The sequence below is a fragment of the Schistocerca nitens genome, chromosome 12 (assembly GCF_023898315.1).
Source record: "Schistocerca nitens isolate TAMUIC-IGC-003100 chromosome 12, iqSchNite1.1, whole genome shotgun sequence".
Classification (NCBI taxonomy): Eukaryota; Metazoa; Arthropoda; class Insecta; order Orthoptera; family Acrididae; genus Schistocerca; species Schistocerca nitens.
Window position 1 is genome coordinate 188,459,151 of NC_064625.1, and position 17,563 is coordinate 188,476,713.

At 42.0% G+C, this 17,563-nt stretch overlaps 1 protein-coding gene across 1 annotated transcript in view; it reads right to left on the minus strand.

Moving 5' to 3' along the window:
• LOC126215008 (tyrosine-protein kinase Fer) overlaps positions 1–17,563 on the minus strand; it is a 680,444-nt gene that overhangs the window by 6,657 nt on the left and 656,224 nt on the right. Inside the window, exons 12-13 of the mRNA XM_049941633.1 lie at positions 12,664–12,786; positions 336–458 (exon numbers count right to left, since the gene is read on the minus strand). Coding sequence (XP_049797590.1) covers positions 336–458; positions 12,664–12,786 — 246 coding nt within the window. The remainder of the gene's footprint in view (positions 1–335; positions 459–12,663; positions 12,787–17,563) is intronic.

Consider the following 17,563-nt stretch of genomic DNA (forward strand, 5'->3'; position numbering starts at 1 on the left):
TTGCTGCTTACATCTGCTTAAAATGATGGCTTTACGTTTTTTGGGTTTGTAAGAATTTTATTTTATCTGTTATTACTTTTATGTTGTAATTTCATGTACTGACACATTCCACGAGACGAGATACTGACAGAAGTAAAGCTGTGAGGACGGGGTGTGAGTCGTGCTCGGGTAGCTCAGTTGGTAGAGCACTTGCCCGAGTCTCGGTCCTGCACACAGTTTTAATCTGCCAGGAAGTTTCACATTTTGACCTCAGATATTTGCTCCTCAATTTTGTCTTACAGAATTAGATGTGTAAATAAAAAAAAAAAAAACATTTTATTTGTCACTTCACTCACCATTGTCAATTTTCTCGCGTGCCTGTGAATTACTCATACCATTGTACGGCACTCCTCCACGAGAAAATATTTCCCAAATGAGAATGCCATAACTCCACACATCACACAGTGATGTGTATTTACCTGAAAATTATGAGAATCATGTATAAGAACATACAAAGCACAGACATAACTGGAGATGATATTCTGGCATTAAATAACAATGATATTTGACAAACCTCTAAATAAAAATATATATAGTTCTTTCACTATGAACCTTGTTCTTCATTGCCTTCTTCCTCAAATGTGATACAGTGTCACCAGTAATACCAGAAATACCAAGAAAAGGAAGGAAGTATAAAGTTCTGTACTTTTGTCACAAATGAATACCTTATCGTTTGTAACCTATTTTAACGATGAATGATAAGTAGTTCTGTGACTACAGACACATCACAATCTGTATTAAAACTCACATCTTGATAATGTGCCTCAATTCAATACATATGATTATTAATACAGGCCATTAAAGAAAATGATAAAATAAAAAGCCAGGTGTCAAGTCTTCGAATAGCCTGTAAAGTGCTCTTTAGAAAAAATTTGGTTTTTTTTTCAAACTGTTATACAATGTATGAATGTAATAAAAAGAAACATTCCACATGGGAAAAATATATTAAAAAAAGATGCTGTGACTTACCAAACGAGAAAGCACTGGTAGACAGACACAATAAAAAAACACACAAAAACACACACATAAATTTCAAGCTTTTGCAACCCACGGTTGCTTCATCAGGAAAGAGGGAAGGAGAGGGAAAGAGGAAAGGATGTGGGTTTTAAGGGAGAGGGTAAGGAGTCATTCCAATCCCGGGAGTGGAGAGACTTACCTTAGGGGGAAGAAAGGACAGGTATACACTCACGCACACACGCACATATCCATCCGCACATATACAGACACAAGCAGACATTTGTAAAGGCAAAGAGTTTGGGCAGAGATGTCAGTCGAGGCAGAAGTACAGAGGCAAAGATGTTGTCGAGTGACAATTGATGTACGAGGGGCGGCAACTTGAAATTAGCGGAGGCTGAGGCCTGGTGGGTAACGAGAAGAGAGGATATACTGAAGGGCAAGTTCCCATCTCCGGAGTTCTGACAAGTTGGTGTTAGTGGGAAGTATCCAGATAACCCGGACGGTGTAACACTGTGCCAAGATGTGCTGGCCGTGCACCACAGCATGTTTAGCCACAGGGTGATCCTTGTTACCAACAAACACTGTCTGCCTGTGTCCATTCATGCGAATGGACAGTTTGTTGCTGGTCATTCCCACATAAAAAGCTTCACAGTGTAGGCAGGACAGTTGGTAAATGACGTGGGTGCTTTCACACGTGGCTCTGCCTTTGATCGTGTACACCTTCCGGGTTACAGGACTGGAGTAGGTGGTGGTGGGAGGGTGCACGGGACAGGTTTTACACCGAGGGCGGGTACAAGGGTAGGAGCCAGAGGGTAGGGAAGGTAGTTTGGGGATTTCATAGGGATGAACTAACAGGTTACGGAGGTTAGGTGGATGGCGGAAAGACACTCTTGGTGGAGTGGGGAGGATTTCTTGAAGGATGGATCTCATTTCAGGGCAGGATTTGAGGAAGTCATATCCCTGCTGGAGAGACACATTCAGAGTCTGATCCAGTCCCGGAAAGTATCCTGTCACAAGTGGGGCAATTTTGGGGTTCTTCTGTGGGAGGTTCTGGGTTTGAGGGGATGAGGAAGTGGCTCTGGTTATTTGCTTCTGTACCAGGTCGGGAGGGTAGTTGCGGGATGCGAAAGCTGTTGTCGGGTTGTTGGTGTAATGCTTCAGGGATTCCGGACTGGAGCAGATTCGTTTGCCCTGAAGACCTAGGCTGTAGGGAAGAGACCGTTTGATACGGAATGGGTGGCAGCTGTCATAATGGAGGTACTGTTGCTTGTTAGCAGGTTTGATGTGGACGGATGTGTGAAGCTGGCCATTGGACAGACGGAGGTCAATGTCAAGGAAAGTGGCGTGGGATTTGGAGTAGGAACAGGTGAATCTGATGGAACCAAAGGAGTTGAGGTTGGAGAGGAAATTCTGGAGTTCTTCTTCACTGAAGAATAAATTCTTCACAAAGTATTATTGTAAGTGTGACAAAATTTTAAATAAGCAAATTGTAACCTTGACATGTCTCCTGTACATCAGACATATGTTCTGAAATTGTGTACATTATGAGATGAATAAAACACATTTCACATTTACTCCAGAAATTACCTTTACATGTGTCAAATTTTTTTCTGCTAAGAGCAATGTGTTGAGTTCTGTCTGCGAGAAAGTCTCGAATCCTGTTGCAAATCTGGTCTGATACTTGGTAAACTCGTATTTTTTTCAGTGAAAGGCAGTGCACGGCGGTGTCAAATACCTTCCTAAAGTAGTGGAACTCGGCATCAAAGTGAATGCTGTTGTCTACAGTGCTGTGGATCTCCAGGAGGAACAGATCGGGCTGAGTTCCATAAGATATACGTCTGTGGAATTTGTGTTGGTTTTATAGGAGATTTTTGCTCTCCAAAAATGTGATAATTCTCGAACATAAAACATGTCGAACATAAAACGTTTTCCATAATTCTAAAACAGTTTAACGTCAACGACCTAGGTCGGTCCTACGGCCCTTCTCGAAATGGGGAATGACCTGTGATAGGTATTTTTTGTCGCTTTAGTAATTGACAATAAACTGCTGGTAGAAGAGGAGCAGGTTCTTTCACATTATCTTCTTAGAACCTTATAGGTACCTCACCAGGTCCCGACGCCTTTTCACTATCGAGTGATCGCAGCTGCATTCCTATCCCACGATTGTCGCCTTACGATAAAGCTGGACCACGGATCGAGGTAAATATGTCGCCCGGTCAGACGTATCACATTTCTCGTTAAACCGGGTCAGCGGTCACGTCTGGGTATACCGGCATCCGGCCCGACACCTGCTCGAAACTTGCGTCGCACTGTGGACACAGGCCAGTGGGGGCAGTGCTATGTCTCGAGGGATGCCGACCCGGTTTTCCACAGGATATGCTGTAGTAATCAATAGCACGACGGCAGCTGTTGACTAAGTAAACGTTATTGCAGACCACCCGCATCCCTTCGCACTCGGATGTGTGGGACATTCCCCGGTGACGGTGGCATCTTCCGGCAAGATAAATGTCCGTGTCTCAAGGCTAGGAGTGTGCTACAGTGGTTCGAGGACGGTGACAGTGAACCCACGTCGATGTCTCGGCCTCCAAACACGTCCGATCTGAACAGTGCTGGGGTGCTATGTGGTACCGGCTAAGTGCCCGCAAACTGCTGGCTCATAATTTTACAAGTTGAGCACACTCGGTGCCACATAGGTCCGGAAACCTACTGACGACTTGTCGAATCACTCTGTGTTATGTTCCTCAGGTGAACCGTCACGGTACTAAGCAGGTGGACACAGTGTTTCGGCTATTCGGTGTATGTTCCCTTAGTACACATTCAAACTGTTTTCTCCCATTTTAAGACTCTGAAAATTTCCTCTAGTTTCCTGAGAATAGTTTTTGTGATATGGAATCTTCTTGCCACTCTCCTCTTTCACTTCGAATTTTCTAGTATCGTGAAATCTGAAGGAACTTTCCTCCAGTGTACCAATATAGGCTGAATACAATAAACCTGAGATAATGTTTGGAAGACAAAATAAGAGTGTAAGAGACATGCTGACTTCTTTATAGACTAATGTTAATTTTTTTAAAAAAAATCTGCTTTCGTTATTTGAATTCCTATGGAAACACCAATGTAAGGATGTAGAGGCTTATCTCACTAAGGTAAGATAGATACTGCCTACAGGAAAATTAAAGAGACCTTTGGAGATAAGAGAACGACTTGTATGAATATCAAGAGCTCAGATGGAAACCCAGTTCTAAGAAACGAAGGGAAAGCAGAAAGGTGGAAGGAGTATATAAAGTGTTTATACAAGGGCGATGTACTTGAGGACAATATTATGGAAATGGAAGAGGATGTAGATGAAGATGAAATGGGAGATATGATACTGCGTGAAGAGTTTGATAGAGCACTGAAAGACCTGAGTCGAAACAAGGCCCCGGGAGTAGACAACATTCCATCAGAACTACTGACAGCCTTGAGAGAGACAGCCCAGACAAAACTCTACCATCTGGTGAGCAAGATGTATGAGACAGGCGAAACTCCCTCAGACTTCAAGAAGAATATAATAATTCCAATCCCAAAGAAAACAGGTCTTGAGAAAGGCAAACTTACATTTATAGCATTTGTAGACTTAGAGAAAGCTTTTGACAATGTTGACTGGAATACTCTCTTTCAAATTCTGAAGGTGGCGGGGGTAAAATACAGGGTGTGAAAGGCTATTTACAATTTGTACAGAAACCAGATGGCAGTTATAAGAGTCGAGGGGCATGAAAGGGAAGCAGTGGTTGGGAAGGGAGTGAGACAGGGTTGTAGCCTCTCCCCGATGCTATTCAATCTTTATATTGAACAAGCAGTAAAGGAAACAAAAGAAAAGTTCGGAATAGGCATTAAAATCCATGGAGAAGAAATAAAAACTTTGAGGTTCGCCGATGACATTGTAATTCTGTCGGAGACAGCAAAGGACTTGGAAGAGCAGTTGAACGGAATGGACAGTGTCTGGAAAGAAGGGTATAAGATGAACATCAACAAAAGCAAAACGAGGATAATGGAATGTAGTCGAATTAAGTCGGGTGATGCTGAGGGAATTAGATTAGGAAATGAGACACTTAAAGTAGTAAAGGAGTTTTGCTATTTAGGGAGCAAAATAACTGATGATGGTCGAAGTAGAGAGGATATAAAATGTAGACTGGCAATGGCAAGGAAAGCGTTTCTGAAGAAGAGAAATTTGTTAACATCGAGTATAGATTTAAGTGTCAGGAAGTCGTTTCTGAAAGTATTTGTATGGAGTGTAGCCATGTATGGAAGTGAAACATGGACAATAACCAGTTTGGACAAGAAGAGAATAGAAGCTTTCGAAATGTGGTGCTACAGAAGAATGCCGAAGATTAGATGGGTAGATTACATAACTAATGAGGAGGTATTGAATAGAATTGGGGAGAAGAGGAGTTTGTGGCACAACTTGACTAGAATAAGGGATCGTTTGGTAGGACATGTTCTGAGGCATCAAGCGATCACCAATTTAGCATTGGAGGGCAGTGTGGAGGGTAAAAATCGCAGAGGGAGACCAAGAGATGAATACACTTAGCAGATTCAGAATGATGTAGGTTGCAGTAGGTACTGGGAGATGGAGAAGCTTGCACGGGATAGAGTAGCGTGGAGAGCTGCATCAAACCAGTCTCAGGGACTGAAGACCACAACAACAACAATGGAAACACCAGCTAAAGCTTTTTACACACTGTCAGGAAATACACGCAAGAAGCACATTTAAGTATAAATCAGATGTTCATAATATTACAACTAGCCGATACTTCAAGGAACACCAGACAATATTTGTCTTCAGAATGAGACATGTCTCTGCAAATATCCTTTCTTCCAGGAATGCCAGTTCTGCAAGGTCTGCAGGAGAGCTTCTGCGAAGTTCGGGAGGTAGGAGATGAGGTACTGGCGGTATTAAAGCTGCGAAGACTGGTTGCGAGTCACGCTTCGGTAGCTCAGACGGTAGATCACTCGTCTGCGAAAGGTAAAGGTCCCTAGTTTGAGTCCGGGTCCTGCATACAGTTTTAATCTGCCAGGAAGTTTCAATATTTGTCTTCCAAATAACGTGATGTGAAAGGACTGCCTTCAGTTGACACGTGTGGCACAGTGACAAACTGGCACCAGTCCTCAGAAGCTAATATGGATATGTTTGTGTAATGAAGAGCACATTAGCTTGTGACATTTGTTCACTTTACTTGTCCTAAGACCATTTTATGTGATACAAAACACGTCAGTTTAAAACAAGCACGAACAGAAGGATTTAGTGTTCATGACTGATTAGAGTTACACAGATGTATGCATATACACAAAAAGAAACTGCAGAAAGTATATATAGACAACATACACAGAGAGACACACACACACACACACATACCAAGTGTCAGCATAGCAGGAAGACACACACTCAGTATCTAGAATCAGAAATAGAATATATGAAAAAGAAGCAAAAATAGAATATATGAAAAATAAAATTAACACACTGATTACAAATTTCCTCAGGGCACTGAAAAAAGTGGAGGATAGCAAATGCTCAGGTTCTGGAATGTCAGACATTTTCACATGAAAGTGCTGGGTTTTCGATTTTTACCTCTATTATATTAAGTAATTTGTGATAAAGTGTAAGAAACCTTTCGGATAAGTAGTTCAGATTTCCATCAACAGATTCCTTTCCTTTAACTACTCGAGAACCAATTTCGTATATTTAATTGTTTTTGGTGTTTGCTTTTGATAGCCAATGCTAATATAACTATGAAACTGGCTTTCTTCTGGTTCGACATGTTGAATTCACAAAATTGTATCGCCAACTGAAAATAATGAGAATATTATTGATCATGTTAAGGTCACAAAATATGTTGAAGGTTTGACATTATGCTGTTCACAGTATTGTTTGTTCTTGGGGTCTTCAGTCCAGAGATTGATTTGATGCAGCTCTCCATGCTACTCTATCCTGTGCAAGCTTCTTCATCTCCCAGTACCTACTGCAACCTACATCCTTCTGAATCTGCTTGGAATATTCATCTCTTGCTCTCCCTCTATGATTTTTACTCTCCACGCTGCCCTCTAATACTAAATTGGTGATCCCTCGATGCCTCAGAACATGTCCTACCAACCGATTCCTTCTTCTAGTCAAGTTGTGCCACAAACCCCTCTTCTCCCCAATTCTATTCAATATCTCCTCATTAGTTACGTGATCTACCCATCTAATCTTCAGCATTCTTCTGTAGCACCACATTTCGAAAGCTTCTATTCTCTTCTTGTCCAAACTATTTATCGTCCATGTTTCACTTCCATACATAGCTACACTCCATACAAATACTTTCAGAAATGACTTCCTGTCACTTAAACCTATACTCGATGTAAACAATTTTCTCTTCTTCAGAAACGCTTTCCTTGCCATTGCCAGTCTACATTTCATATCCTCTCTACTTCGACCATCATCAGTTATTTTGCTCCCCAAATAGCAAAACTCCTTTACTACTTTAAGTGTCTCATTTCCTAGTCTAATCCCCTCAGCATCACCCGATTTAATTTGACTACATTCCATTATCCTCGTTTTGCTTTTGTTGATGTTCATCTTATACCCTCCTTTCAAGACACTGTCCATTCCGTTCAACTGCTCTTCCAAGTCCTTTGCTGTCTCTGACAGAATTACAATGTCACCGGCAGAGCTCAGTTTTTATTTCTTCTCCATGGATTTTAATACCTACTCCGAACTTTTCTTTTGTTTCCTTTACTGCTTGCTCAATATACAGATTGAATAACATTGGGGAGAGGCTACAACCCTGTCTCACTCCCTTCCCAACCACTGCTTCCCTTTCATGCCCCTCGACTCTTAATACTGCCATCTGGTTTCTGTACAAATTGCAAATAGCCTTTTGCTCCCTGTCATCATATTGTTAAAAAATGATTGTTTTCATTATTTATCTGTGTGTGTGTGTGTGTGTGTGTGTGTGTGTGTTCGCGCGCGCGTGCTTCTTTTTTTTTCTGAGTCATCAGTCTCCTGACTGGTTGATGTGACCCACCATGAATTTCTTCCTTGTAAGAACCTCTTCATCTTGAGTAGTACTTGCACCCTACATCCTCAATTATTTGCCGGATGTATACCGATCTCTGTTTTCCTCTACAGTTTGTACCTTTTACAGCTCCCTCTAGTGCAATGGGAGTTATTCTCTGATTCATAACACACACCTACCACCTTGTCCATCCTTCTTGTCAACATTTTCCACATATTTCTCTCCTCTCCGATTCTGCGCAGAACCTCCTAATTCCTTAGTTTATCGGTCCACCTAATTTTTGACATTCTTCTGAAGCGTCACATCTCAAATGCTTTGATTCTCATCTGTTCTGGTTTCCTGCCTGCTCACGATTCACTACCGTAACAGACTTTGGTTCGAACGTACATTTTCAGAAAGTTCTTCCTCAAATTATGGCCTATGCTTGATAGCAGTAGACTTCTCTTGGAGGGAATGCCCTCACAGCCTGCTTTTTATGTCCTCCTCGCTCTTTCCTTCAGAGCTTACTTTGCTGCGTAGGTAGAAGAATTACTTAACTTCATCTACTTCGTGATCCCCAATTGTGATGTTAAGTTTCTCACTGTTTCTGCTGCACTTTTGTCTTTTTTCGAGTTTATATTTTTGATCTGTATTTGTACACATTAGACTGTTCGTACAACCGAATGCATCCTGTAATTCATCTTGACATTCACTGTGGATAGCAATGTCATTGGTGAATCTTGTCATTGATATCTTTTTCCCCTGAATTTTAATCTTACTCTTGAACATTTCATTTATTGCAGCCATTGCTTCTATAATCTATAGATTGAACAGTAGAGGTGAAGGACTGCATCCCTGTACTACACCTTTTTTAATACACACTTTATTTTAGAGAGCTGTGTGCTATCTGTCACTATATCTTTGATGTAGGCACATATTTATCCATAAGCACACACTGTTTGTGCTCTGTTGCAATGATGTTATGCAGTTATTATCACATACTGCAGGGACGAGCATGTTTTTGTTTAAATGCTGAGATTACTTTTGTGCTTTTTTTAGTTTTTGTGGAACTTCATTGTAAATAATTCACCCTGCTTGTTGATCAATTTTTCTATATGTGTATTGGCAGCACCATTACAAATCAGTACACAGTGTGATAAGTATGGATATATGAGATTGTAGTGCACATTTAGAAATGTGTATCTATTTACAGAGGAAGACATCTTCCTCAGCTAGCTAGTTAGTTAGTTAGTTACATGTTCCACAGATCATTTGTATGATTGTATTATCAAAATGATGTCAGATGAATCAGTTTACAGGATATGTGCATGATTAGTGCTAACATTAATAAACACATTACTCTTTGGTCTTCCACAGCTTCACTTAAAAATTTCACTAGCAAATATATGTACTTTGACGGTGCAGTGAAAATGACTAGCTCCTCGAAGAGATATCTACATAACAACTGTGGGTGAACACCACATATTATTCTTACTGCTCTTATTTGTGCAATTGAGATATCCCTCCTACGTGATGAGTGCCCTAGAAAATTATTCCATTGGACATTATTGAATGGAAACTTACAAAATATGTCAGGAGATCGATTCATTTGTTTCTGAGACCAGCAATTATATAAAGAGGAAAAGTAGCTGCACTTAATTGTTTGACCCTAATTGTTGTACAGAACTGAATATACTGTGTTTTCTCAAAATTGAGGGACAGTCCATTTTCAGAGAACCGTTTCATAATTCTTTGAAGAACATCAGTAGCAACCTCGACTGCTGCTTTCTCTCCAACGGGATTTACTGTAACACTAGTACTGTCTGTAAAAAGTACCAATTCTGCTCCTGGAAGTTAAGTGCCAAATCATTCGTATACACAGCTGGAAAAAAATAGTATACCTTTCTAGAGGTTTCCAATTCACTCGAGATTTATTGTTGCAACAGTGTGTACGGAGTTCACGAAATGATTACATTTACAGATCGACAGCACAAGTGTTTCTAACGACTCCGGCATCCAGGTGATTGTGCAGATGGTGAATACTGTCCCGGGGTACGTCACGCCTCACCTGCTCGACCCGTTCACACAGTTCCGTAAGAGTTGTCGGTCGACAAATCAGAAGAGTCACTTCTCCTCCCACCGCATCCACACGTGCTCAATTGGAGACGAGTCTGGAGATCTTAACAGCCAGGTAAATCGGTGAATATCTTGCAAAGCACTCGAGTTTCACAAGCAGTGAGGGGGCAAGCATTATCCTGTTGGAACAACATCTTACCTTCCTGTTGCAAAAATGGCAAACTTACGGGTTTAATAACATTTGGCGCATTCCGAGTGCTGGTTATTGCACCAAATGTGAATGAGAGTTTTAGCTTATCGCACCCCCAGACCATAAGGCTCGGGGAGGGGCCAGTGTGTCGTAGCCGAAAGCACTGCACGTCCAACTCGCATGGCAGTTCTCTGAAAGGACCGTCTCTACATCTACATCTACATCCATACTCCGCAAGCCACCTGACGGTGTGTGGCGGAGGGTACCTTGAGTACCTCTATCAGTTCTCCCTTCTATTCCAGTCTCGTATTGTTCGTGGAAAGAAGGATTGTCGGTATGCTTCTGTGTGGGCTCTAATCTCTCTGATTTTAGCCTCACGGTCTTTTCGTGAGATATACGTAGGAGGGAGCAATATACTGCTCGACTCTTCGGTGAAGGTATGTTCTGAAAACTTTAACAAAAGCCCGTACCGAGCTACTGAGCGTCTCTCCTGCAGAGTCTTCCACTCGAGTTTATCTATCATCTCCGTAACGCTTTCGCGATTACTAAATGATCCTGTAATGAAGCGCGCTGCTCTCCGTTGGATCTTCTCTATCTCTTCTATCAACCCTATCTCGTTCGGATCCCACACTGCTGAGCAATATTCAAGCAGTGGGCGAACAAGCGTACTGTAACCTAGTTCCTTTGTTTTCGGATTGCATTTCCTTAGGATTCTTCCAATGAATCTCAGTCTGGCATCTGCTTTACCGACAATCAACTTTATATGATCATTCCATTTTAAATCACTCCTCATGCGTACTCCCAGATTTGCATTCCTGCACCATGCGTCAATTCGCTGCAGATCCTCCTGCATTTCAGTACAATTTTCCATTGTTACAACCTCTCGATACACCACAGCATCATCTGCAAAAAGCCTCAGTGAACCTCCGATGTCATCCACAAGGTCATTTATGTATACCGTGAATAGCAATGGTCCTACGACACTCCCGTGCAGCACACCTGAAATCACTCTCACTTCAGAAGACGGAACTGTATCGAACGCCTTGCGGAAGTCCAGAAATACGGCATCTACCTGTGAACCCGTGTCTATGGCCCTCTGAGTCTCGTGGACGAATAGCACGAGCTGGGTTTCACACGACCGTCTCTTTCGAAACCCGTGCTGATTCCTACAGAGTAGATTTCTAGTCTCCAGAAAAGTCATTATACTCGAACATAATACGTGTTCCAAAATTCTACAACTGATCGACGTTAGAGATATAGGTGTATAGTTCTGCACATCTTTTCGACGCCTCTTCTTGAAAGCGGGGATGACCTGTGCCGTTCTCCAATCCTTTGGAACGCTACGCTCTTCTAGAGACCTACGGTACACCGCTGCAAGAAGGGGGGCAAGTTCCTTCGCGTAGTCTGTGTAAAATCGAACTGGTATCCCATCAGGTCCAGCGGCCTTTCCTCTTTTGAGCAATTTTAATTGTTTCTCTATCCCTCTGTCATCTATTTCGATATCTACCATTTCATCATCTGTGTGACAATCTAGAGAAGGAACTACAGTGCAGTCTTCCTCTGTGAAACAGCTTTGGAAAAAGACAAGTCTGTCATCCTCTGTTTCAGTACCATTTTGGTCACAGAGTGTGTGGACATTGTGTTTTGATCCACCTACCACTTTGACATAAGACCAAAATTTCTTAGGATTTTCTGCCAAGTCAGTACATAGAACTTTACTCACGACTTGGAAGGCAACAATGTGTCCCCTTTCAAACTCACTCACTGGGCTGTATAAGGGACGAGTGTGTCTCCTCTCCGTCGCACGTCTGCCTGCCCGCCTGCTCGCTTCACACGTTTGCACCACACTGACCCCTCTGGCTGTGAGCATCTCCTATTAAACGGTAGAGGCAGGCGGCGCTGCGTTAGCCACGACACTCCGCTGTCTGTCGGCAGACGACACTGAAGCCACCGTCGGCACATCTACTGTCCCCCACGTGGCCTATGCTGTCGTCAGATCCGAACTGATGTCATCGTTCCAGGTTTACCAATTATTTTTTTCCAGCAGTGTGCATCAGGAATATGAGTGGACTCAAAATTGAACCCTGTCAGAGTTCATTTGGTAGGTATACATTTTACCTAAGTTTTGGACATATATTTTCTGTATGTTTCCCTCGTACCCAGGAACTTGCACTGCTCATCTCCTGTAGGTCTGCCTATTGACATTAAAGGCTGATATTTCCAGTGTGGAGTCATTTCTGCTGGTACATACCTGCATGTACATTGGAATTGTTCCATTTAAAATCAGATACTTACTATTGGATCACTATGTAGCACATCATAAAGTGTCATCTGCAACAGCCATGTGATGAAAGAAGGAGGTAATTCTTGGGACAGTGAGAAAATACTTACCAAAGTTTAGGGCCTCTGGTGCTGTCCACTTGATAGGTATCTGCTTCATTCCATCAGAAACAATGTACTCCTCTTCTTCTCGAGACATGCCAAAGTCCGAAATCTTGACTATGTTGTTCTGACCTACAAAGAGAATGACACACAGTCTTTCTGTAAAAAGTATTGGAGAATTACAGTAACGTGATCTTAATTTCCAATTAAATATGAAACTTGACAAATTTTGTTCAGGAAAGTTTCATGTTTAAAAAAAGTACTACTTAACATATTTTATTTCTTTAGGCAGAATATGTTCTCATAATTATAACTTTGTGAATAATTGACATTTCATTGTAAACCAGTATATGAAAAACAGTAATAATGAATAACAGAGCACTGAAAGACCTGAGTCGAAACAAGGCCCCGGGAGTAGACAACATTCCATTAGAACTACTGATGGCCTTGGGAGAGCCAGTCATGACAAAACTCTACCATCTGGTGAGCAAGATGTATGAGACAGACGAAATACCCACAGACTTCAAGAAGAATATAATAATTCCAATCCCAAAGAAAGCAGGTGTTGACAGATGTGAAAATTACTTAACTACCAGTTTAATAAGTCACAGCTGCAAAATACTAACACGAATTCTTTACAGACGAATGGAAAAACTGGTAGAAGCGGACCTCGGGGAAGATCAGTTTGGATTCCCTAGAAATGTTGGAACACGTGAGGCAATACTAACCTTACGACTTATCTTAGAAGAAAGATTAAGAAAAGGCAAACCTACGTTTCTAGCATTTGTAGACTTAGAGAAAGCTTTTGACAACATTAACTGGAATACTCTCTTTCAAATTCTGAAGGTGGCAGGGGTAAAATACAAGGAGCGAAAGGCTATTTACAATTTGTACAGAAACCAGATGGCAGTTATAAGAGTCGAGGGGCATGAAAGGGAAGCAGTGGTTGGGAAAGGAGTGAGACAGGGTTGTAGCCTCTCCCCGATGTTATTCAATCTGTATATTGAGCAAGCAGTAAAGGAAACAAAAGAAAAATTCGGAATAGGTATTAAAATTCATGGAGATGAAGTAAAAACTTTGAGGTTCGCCGATGACATTGTAATTCTGTCAGAGACAGCAAAGGACTTGGAAGAGCAGTTGAACGGAATGGACAGTGTCTTGAAAGGAGGATATAAGATGAACATCAACAAAAGCAAAACGAGGATAATGGAATGTAGTCAAATTAAATCGGGTGATGCTGAGGGAATTAGATTAGGAAATGAGACACTTAAAGTAGTAAAGGAGTTTTGCTATTTATGGAGTAAAATAACTGATGATGGTCAAAGTAGAGACGATATAAAATGTAGACTGGCAATGTCAAGGAAATGGTTTCTGAAGAAGAGAAATTTGTTAACATCTAGTATAGATTTAAGTGTCAGGAAGTCGTTTCTGAAAGTATTTGTATGGAGTGTAGCCATGTATGGAAGTGAAACATGGACGATAACTAGTATGGACAAGAAGAGAATAGAAGCTTTCGTAATGTGGTGCTACAGAAGAATGCTGAAGATTAGATGGGTAGATCACGTAACTAATGAGGAGGTATTGAATAGGATTGGGGAGAAGAGAAGTTTGTGGCACAACTTGACTAGAAGAAGGGATAGGTTGGTAGGACATGTTTTGAGGCATCAAGGGATCACAAATTTAGCATTGGAGGGCAGCGTGGAGGGTAAAAATCGTAGAGGGAGACCAAGAGATCAATACACTAAGCAGATTCAGAAGGATGTAGGTTGCAGTAGGTACTGGGAGATGAAGAAGCTTGCACAGGATAGAGTAGCATGGAGAGCTGCATCAAACCAGTCTCAGGACTGAAGACCACAACAACAACAACAATGAATAACTTATTCATTTATATAACGACCAACACCGGGCTCGTAACGGAAATTGTCGTTTTGTATCGACTGAGGGCAGCAGATGATAGTAGCGTACTTTATGCCAGATTTTGACGCAAAAATGTACTATTTGCCAAGCAATTTTTTTGTGAAATTTTGATGTTTCATTTGATGATGAGACAGTAAAAGTTTACACGACACAAAAAATGATGTTTCATTCCACAGTTTCAATTACAGACATGAGCTCTCACTGATTTAAGACAGGTGACTGTTTTAACAGCTAAGTTCTATGTACTCCTCCCATCCTAACATTACACGCTAATTCGACTGTCTCAAATTAACGGCACTGATGCAGCTGCACTGTTAGCTACAAGTGGGAGGGTATATCGGAGTTAATGGGACGTCACAAAATTTTAAGCTCAAAATTATGCTGATATAGAGCATCCGAGACTGATTATTTCGAGATAAGGAGCCAGCTCTTCCTAATGAATATTTAGGCAATACGAGGTCTTACCTGCAGTACACGGGAGGCACATATTTGTACATTGCTTACACGTTTCGTGACAAACAACTATCGGCCACAGGAATTTTGGTGGCCCTACCAAATAAAACGGTACAGAGTTGTCAGTGGTGTGACGACTCCGGGGCTCACCATTACTCTGCAGTCGGCAACTCGCCGCTGAACGAGGAGCACTGCTCACCAAAGTACACGGTGCTGCAGAATTCAGCACTCGCAAAGTACAGAAATAGCTCCACATCAGACATCACCACCATACAGGAAATTTATTGCCACGGGTAGAAACTTACGGTGACACCGAGACGTTCGAGACAGAGACACAGGGCCGAGATGCTCCGCACGCTAAAATTTGAGAAGACAGTGTCGCATTCGTCGGTAACCGTAAGTCGACTTGCCCGAGAAACGCACTCTTTGAATAATAGTGTAGACGACAGTAGTGAAGCAGCAACTGTACCATAAACGACACGTACTCACAACAAAACAAAATGGTTACGAACACAGAGTTCGGCACAGAACTGCAGCGCCGAATGTCTGACAGTTTGCTAAGTGAACATCACTTTCATTTGTAACAATGTTGTAGTAGTGACACACTGAGTCATCAAAAATGAGTATGCCACACTCCTCTTGGAGCACTGGCAACAGTTCTGTCCTGATCCTGTTTGCTGCAATCTCATTCAAATGGTGGACATTAGCTGGTGCTCTCTGCCACAGCTGTTGGAAGATTGTACACCTCATTGTTCACAAGGCAATGTGGTTTCAATAAGATGTTGCACCGTCACATTTCGAGATAGCATCCGTAAACACCCGGACTACAGACACCCTCGGCATCGCATCGGAAGGGGAGGTCGTGTCCTCCAGCCGGTGTGAAGTCTCATCCCGAGCTCGGGTTCCGGAAGAGGTCGAACGACAGGGTCTCGTGCCGAGGGGAACTCAGTCAGTGGACCAAAGCGAGACAGAGACTCGCTCGACTCGGTGAAATTCCCTGGGGTGCGTAGAGAAGGACAGATGGTGACAATGAAAGTAATCGACTGAGAGGATACTATTAACTTGTAAGTTTTGTTGAGAATATTGCTTACAGAATTAACTTCCCTAGCTAGCAACCAAACTGTCATTTGGCAACAGTGGCTGTCACTGTTCTGTCTGCTTACTGGAACTCTCATACAACTTACATGACTTGTAGTGCCCTCCAGCTCACTACTGCATCGGTGCTGCAACGGTAGAAATTGCTCAGTTTTGAGGTGAAGAACCCACCGAGCCACATTTGGGATGCATTTGCGTCCGCAGAGGGAGTTATTTGAAGGATGTTCGACAGAGAGAACAAAAGATGAAAATCTGAGGGTGCGAGCTTCACGTGAATTAGGTGGGTGCAGAATGACTTCCCTAATCAACTCCTGCATAAAGTTTTTTGTCAGAGCAGCAGAATGCAGACTGGCATTATCACGTAGTAGCATCGCTTCACGCAGCCTTCCCGGTTCTCGGATCACATCTGCCAGAAATCTCAAACGGTTACACCTCAGGGAAGAAATTCGTGGTACACCACACCGCTGCTGTTCTACCGGAAGCATAACACTGCCTTTTGTGGATGCACGTAGATCTTTGTACTGGAAGTTACTGCTTTGTTTGGGTTCAAACATTTCTTTGTTTTCCTTATGTTAGCATAAAGACCCATTTGTCATCACCAGTAACAATACGGGATAGGAATGGTCAGTGTTGTTCACGAGCCAAGTGATGATAACCAAGCACAGATGCACAAACAACCACTTTCTGAGCACGCAGTACCGATGCACTCAATTTTTGCACCTTCCCCACTGCATCCAAATGTCACACGATGGTGAAATGATCGGATTTCATCACATTTGCTAGTTCTGGAGTATAATGACATGGATAATTACGGATTACTGTGGTTTAACACACAAAAAAAGTTTTAGAAGGTTATGTAGAAGGGAAAAGGAAGCGAGGAAGGAAGAGATTCCAGATACTGGATGACACGATGGACGGTACAACACCCAGCAGCCTTAAGAAGGAAGCAATGGATCGCAGAAAATGGAGAGGCAAAGGACCTGCTAATATAGCAGATAACTGATGATGATGATGATGTGGTTAAACAATCTTCATCAAACCCCAAATGTCTTCCTGAATGTGGAGAGTCACTAACGTCAAAATGATCCTCCTTAAAATAAGAAAACCATTTTCTTGCCGTGCTCTGTCCAATGGCATTATCCCTATATATACACATTGCAAATGTTTCTGGCTGCCTCTGCTGCTGTCAATCCTCTATTGAACTCAAACAGAAGAATATGCTGGAGATGTTCCAACTTTACCACTTGGCCTTCATTGTTTAGCATCCACAGCTGCACCCACTATCTCCAGAAGACAAAATTACAATACGTAAAGTCAAACAGCAACATTGAATTACAAATAAAAAATGACAATTGATAAATACACCGTTAGCAACAGGAATAGGTACTTGCAAAACATAAATGCTTTGAAGCTACACACCAACCTAATTAATTCTACCCAGTGA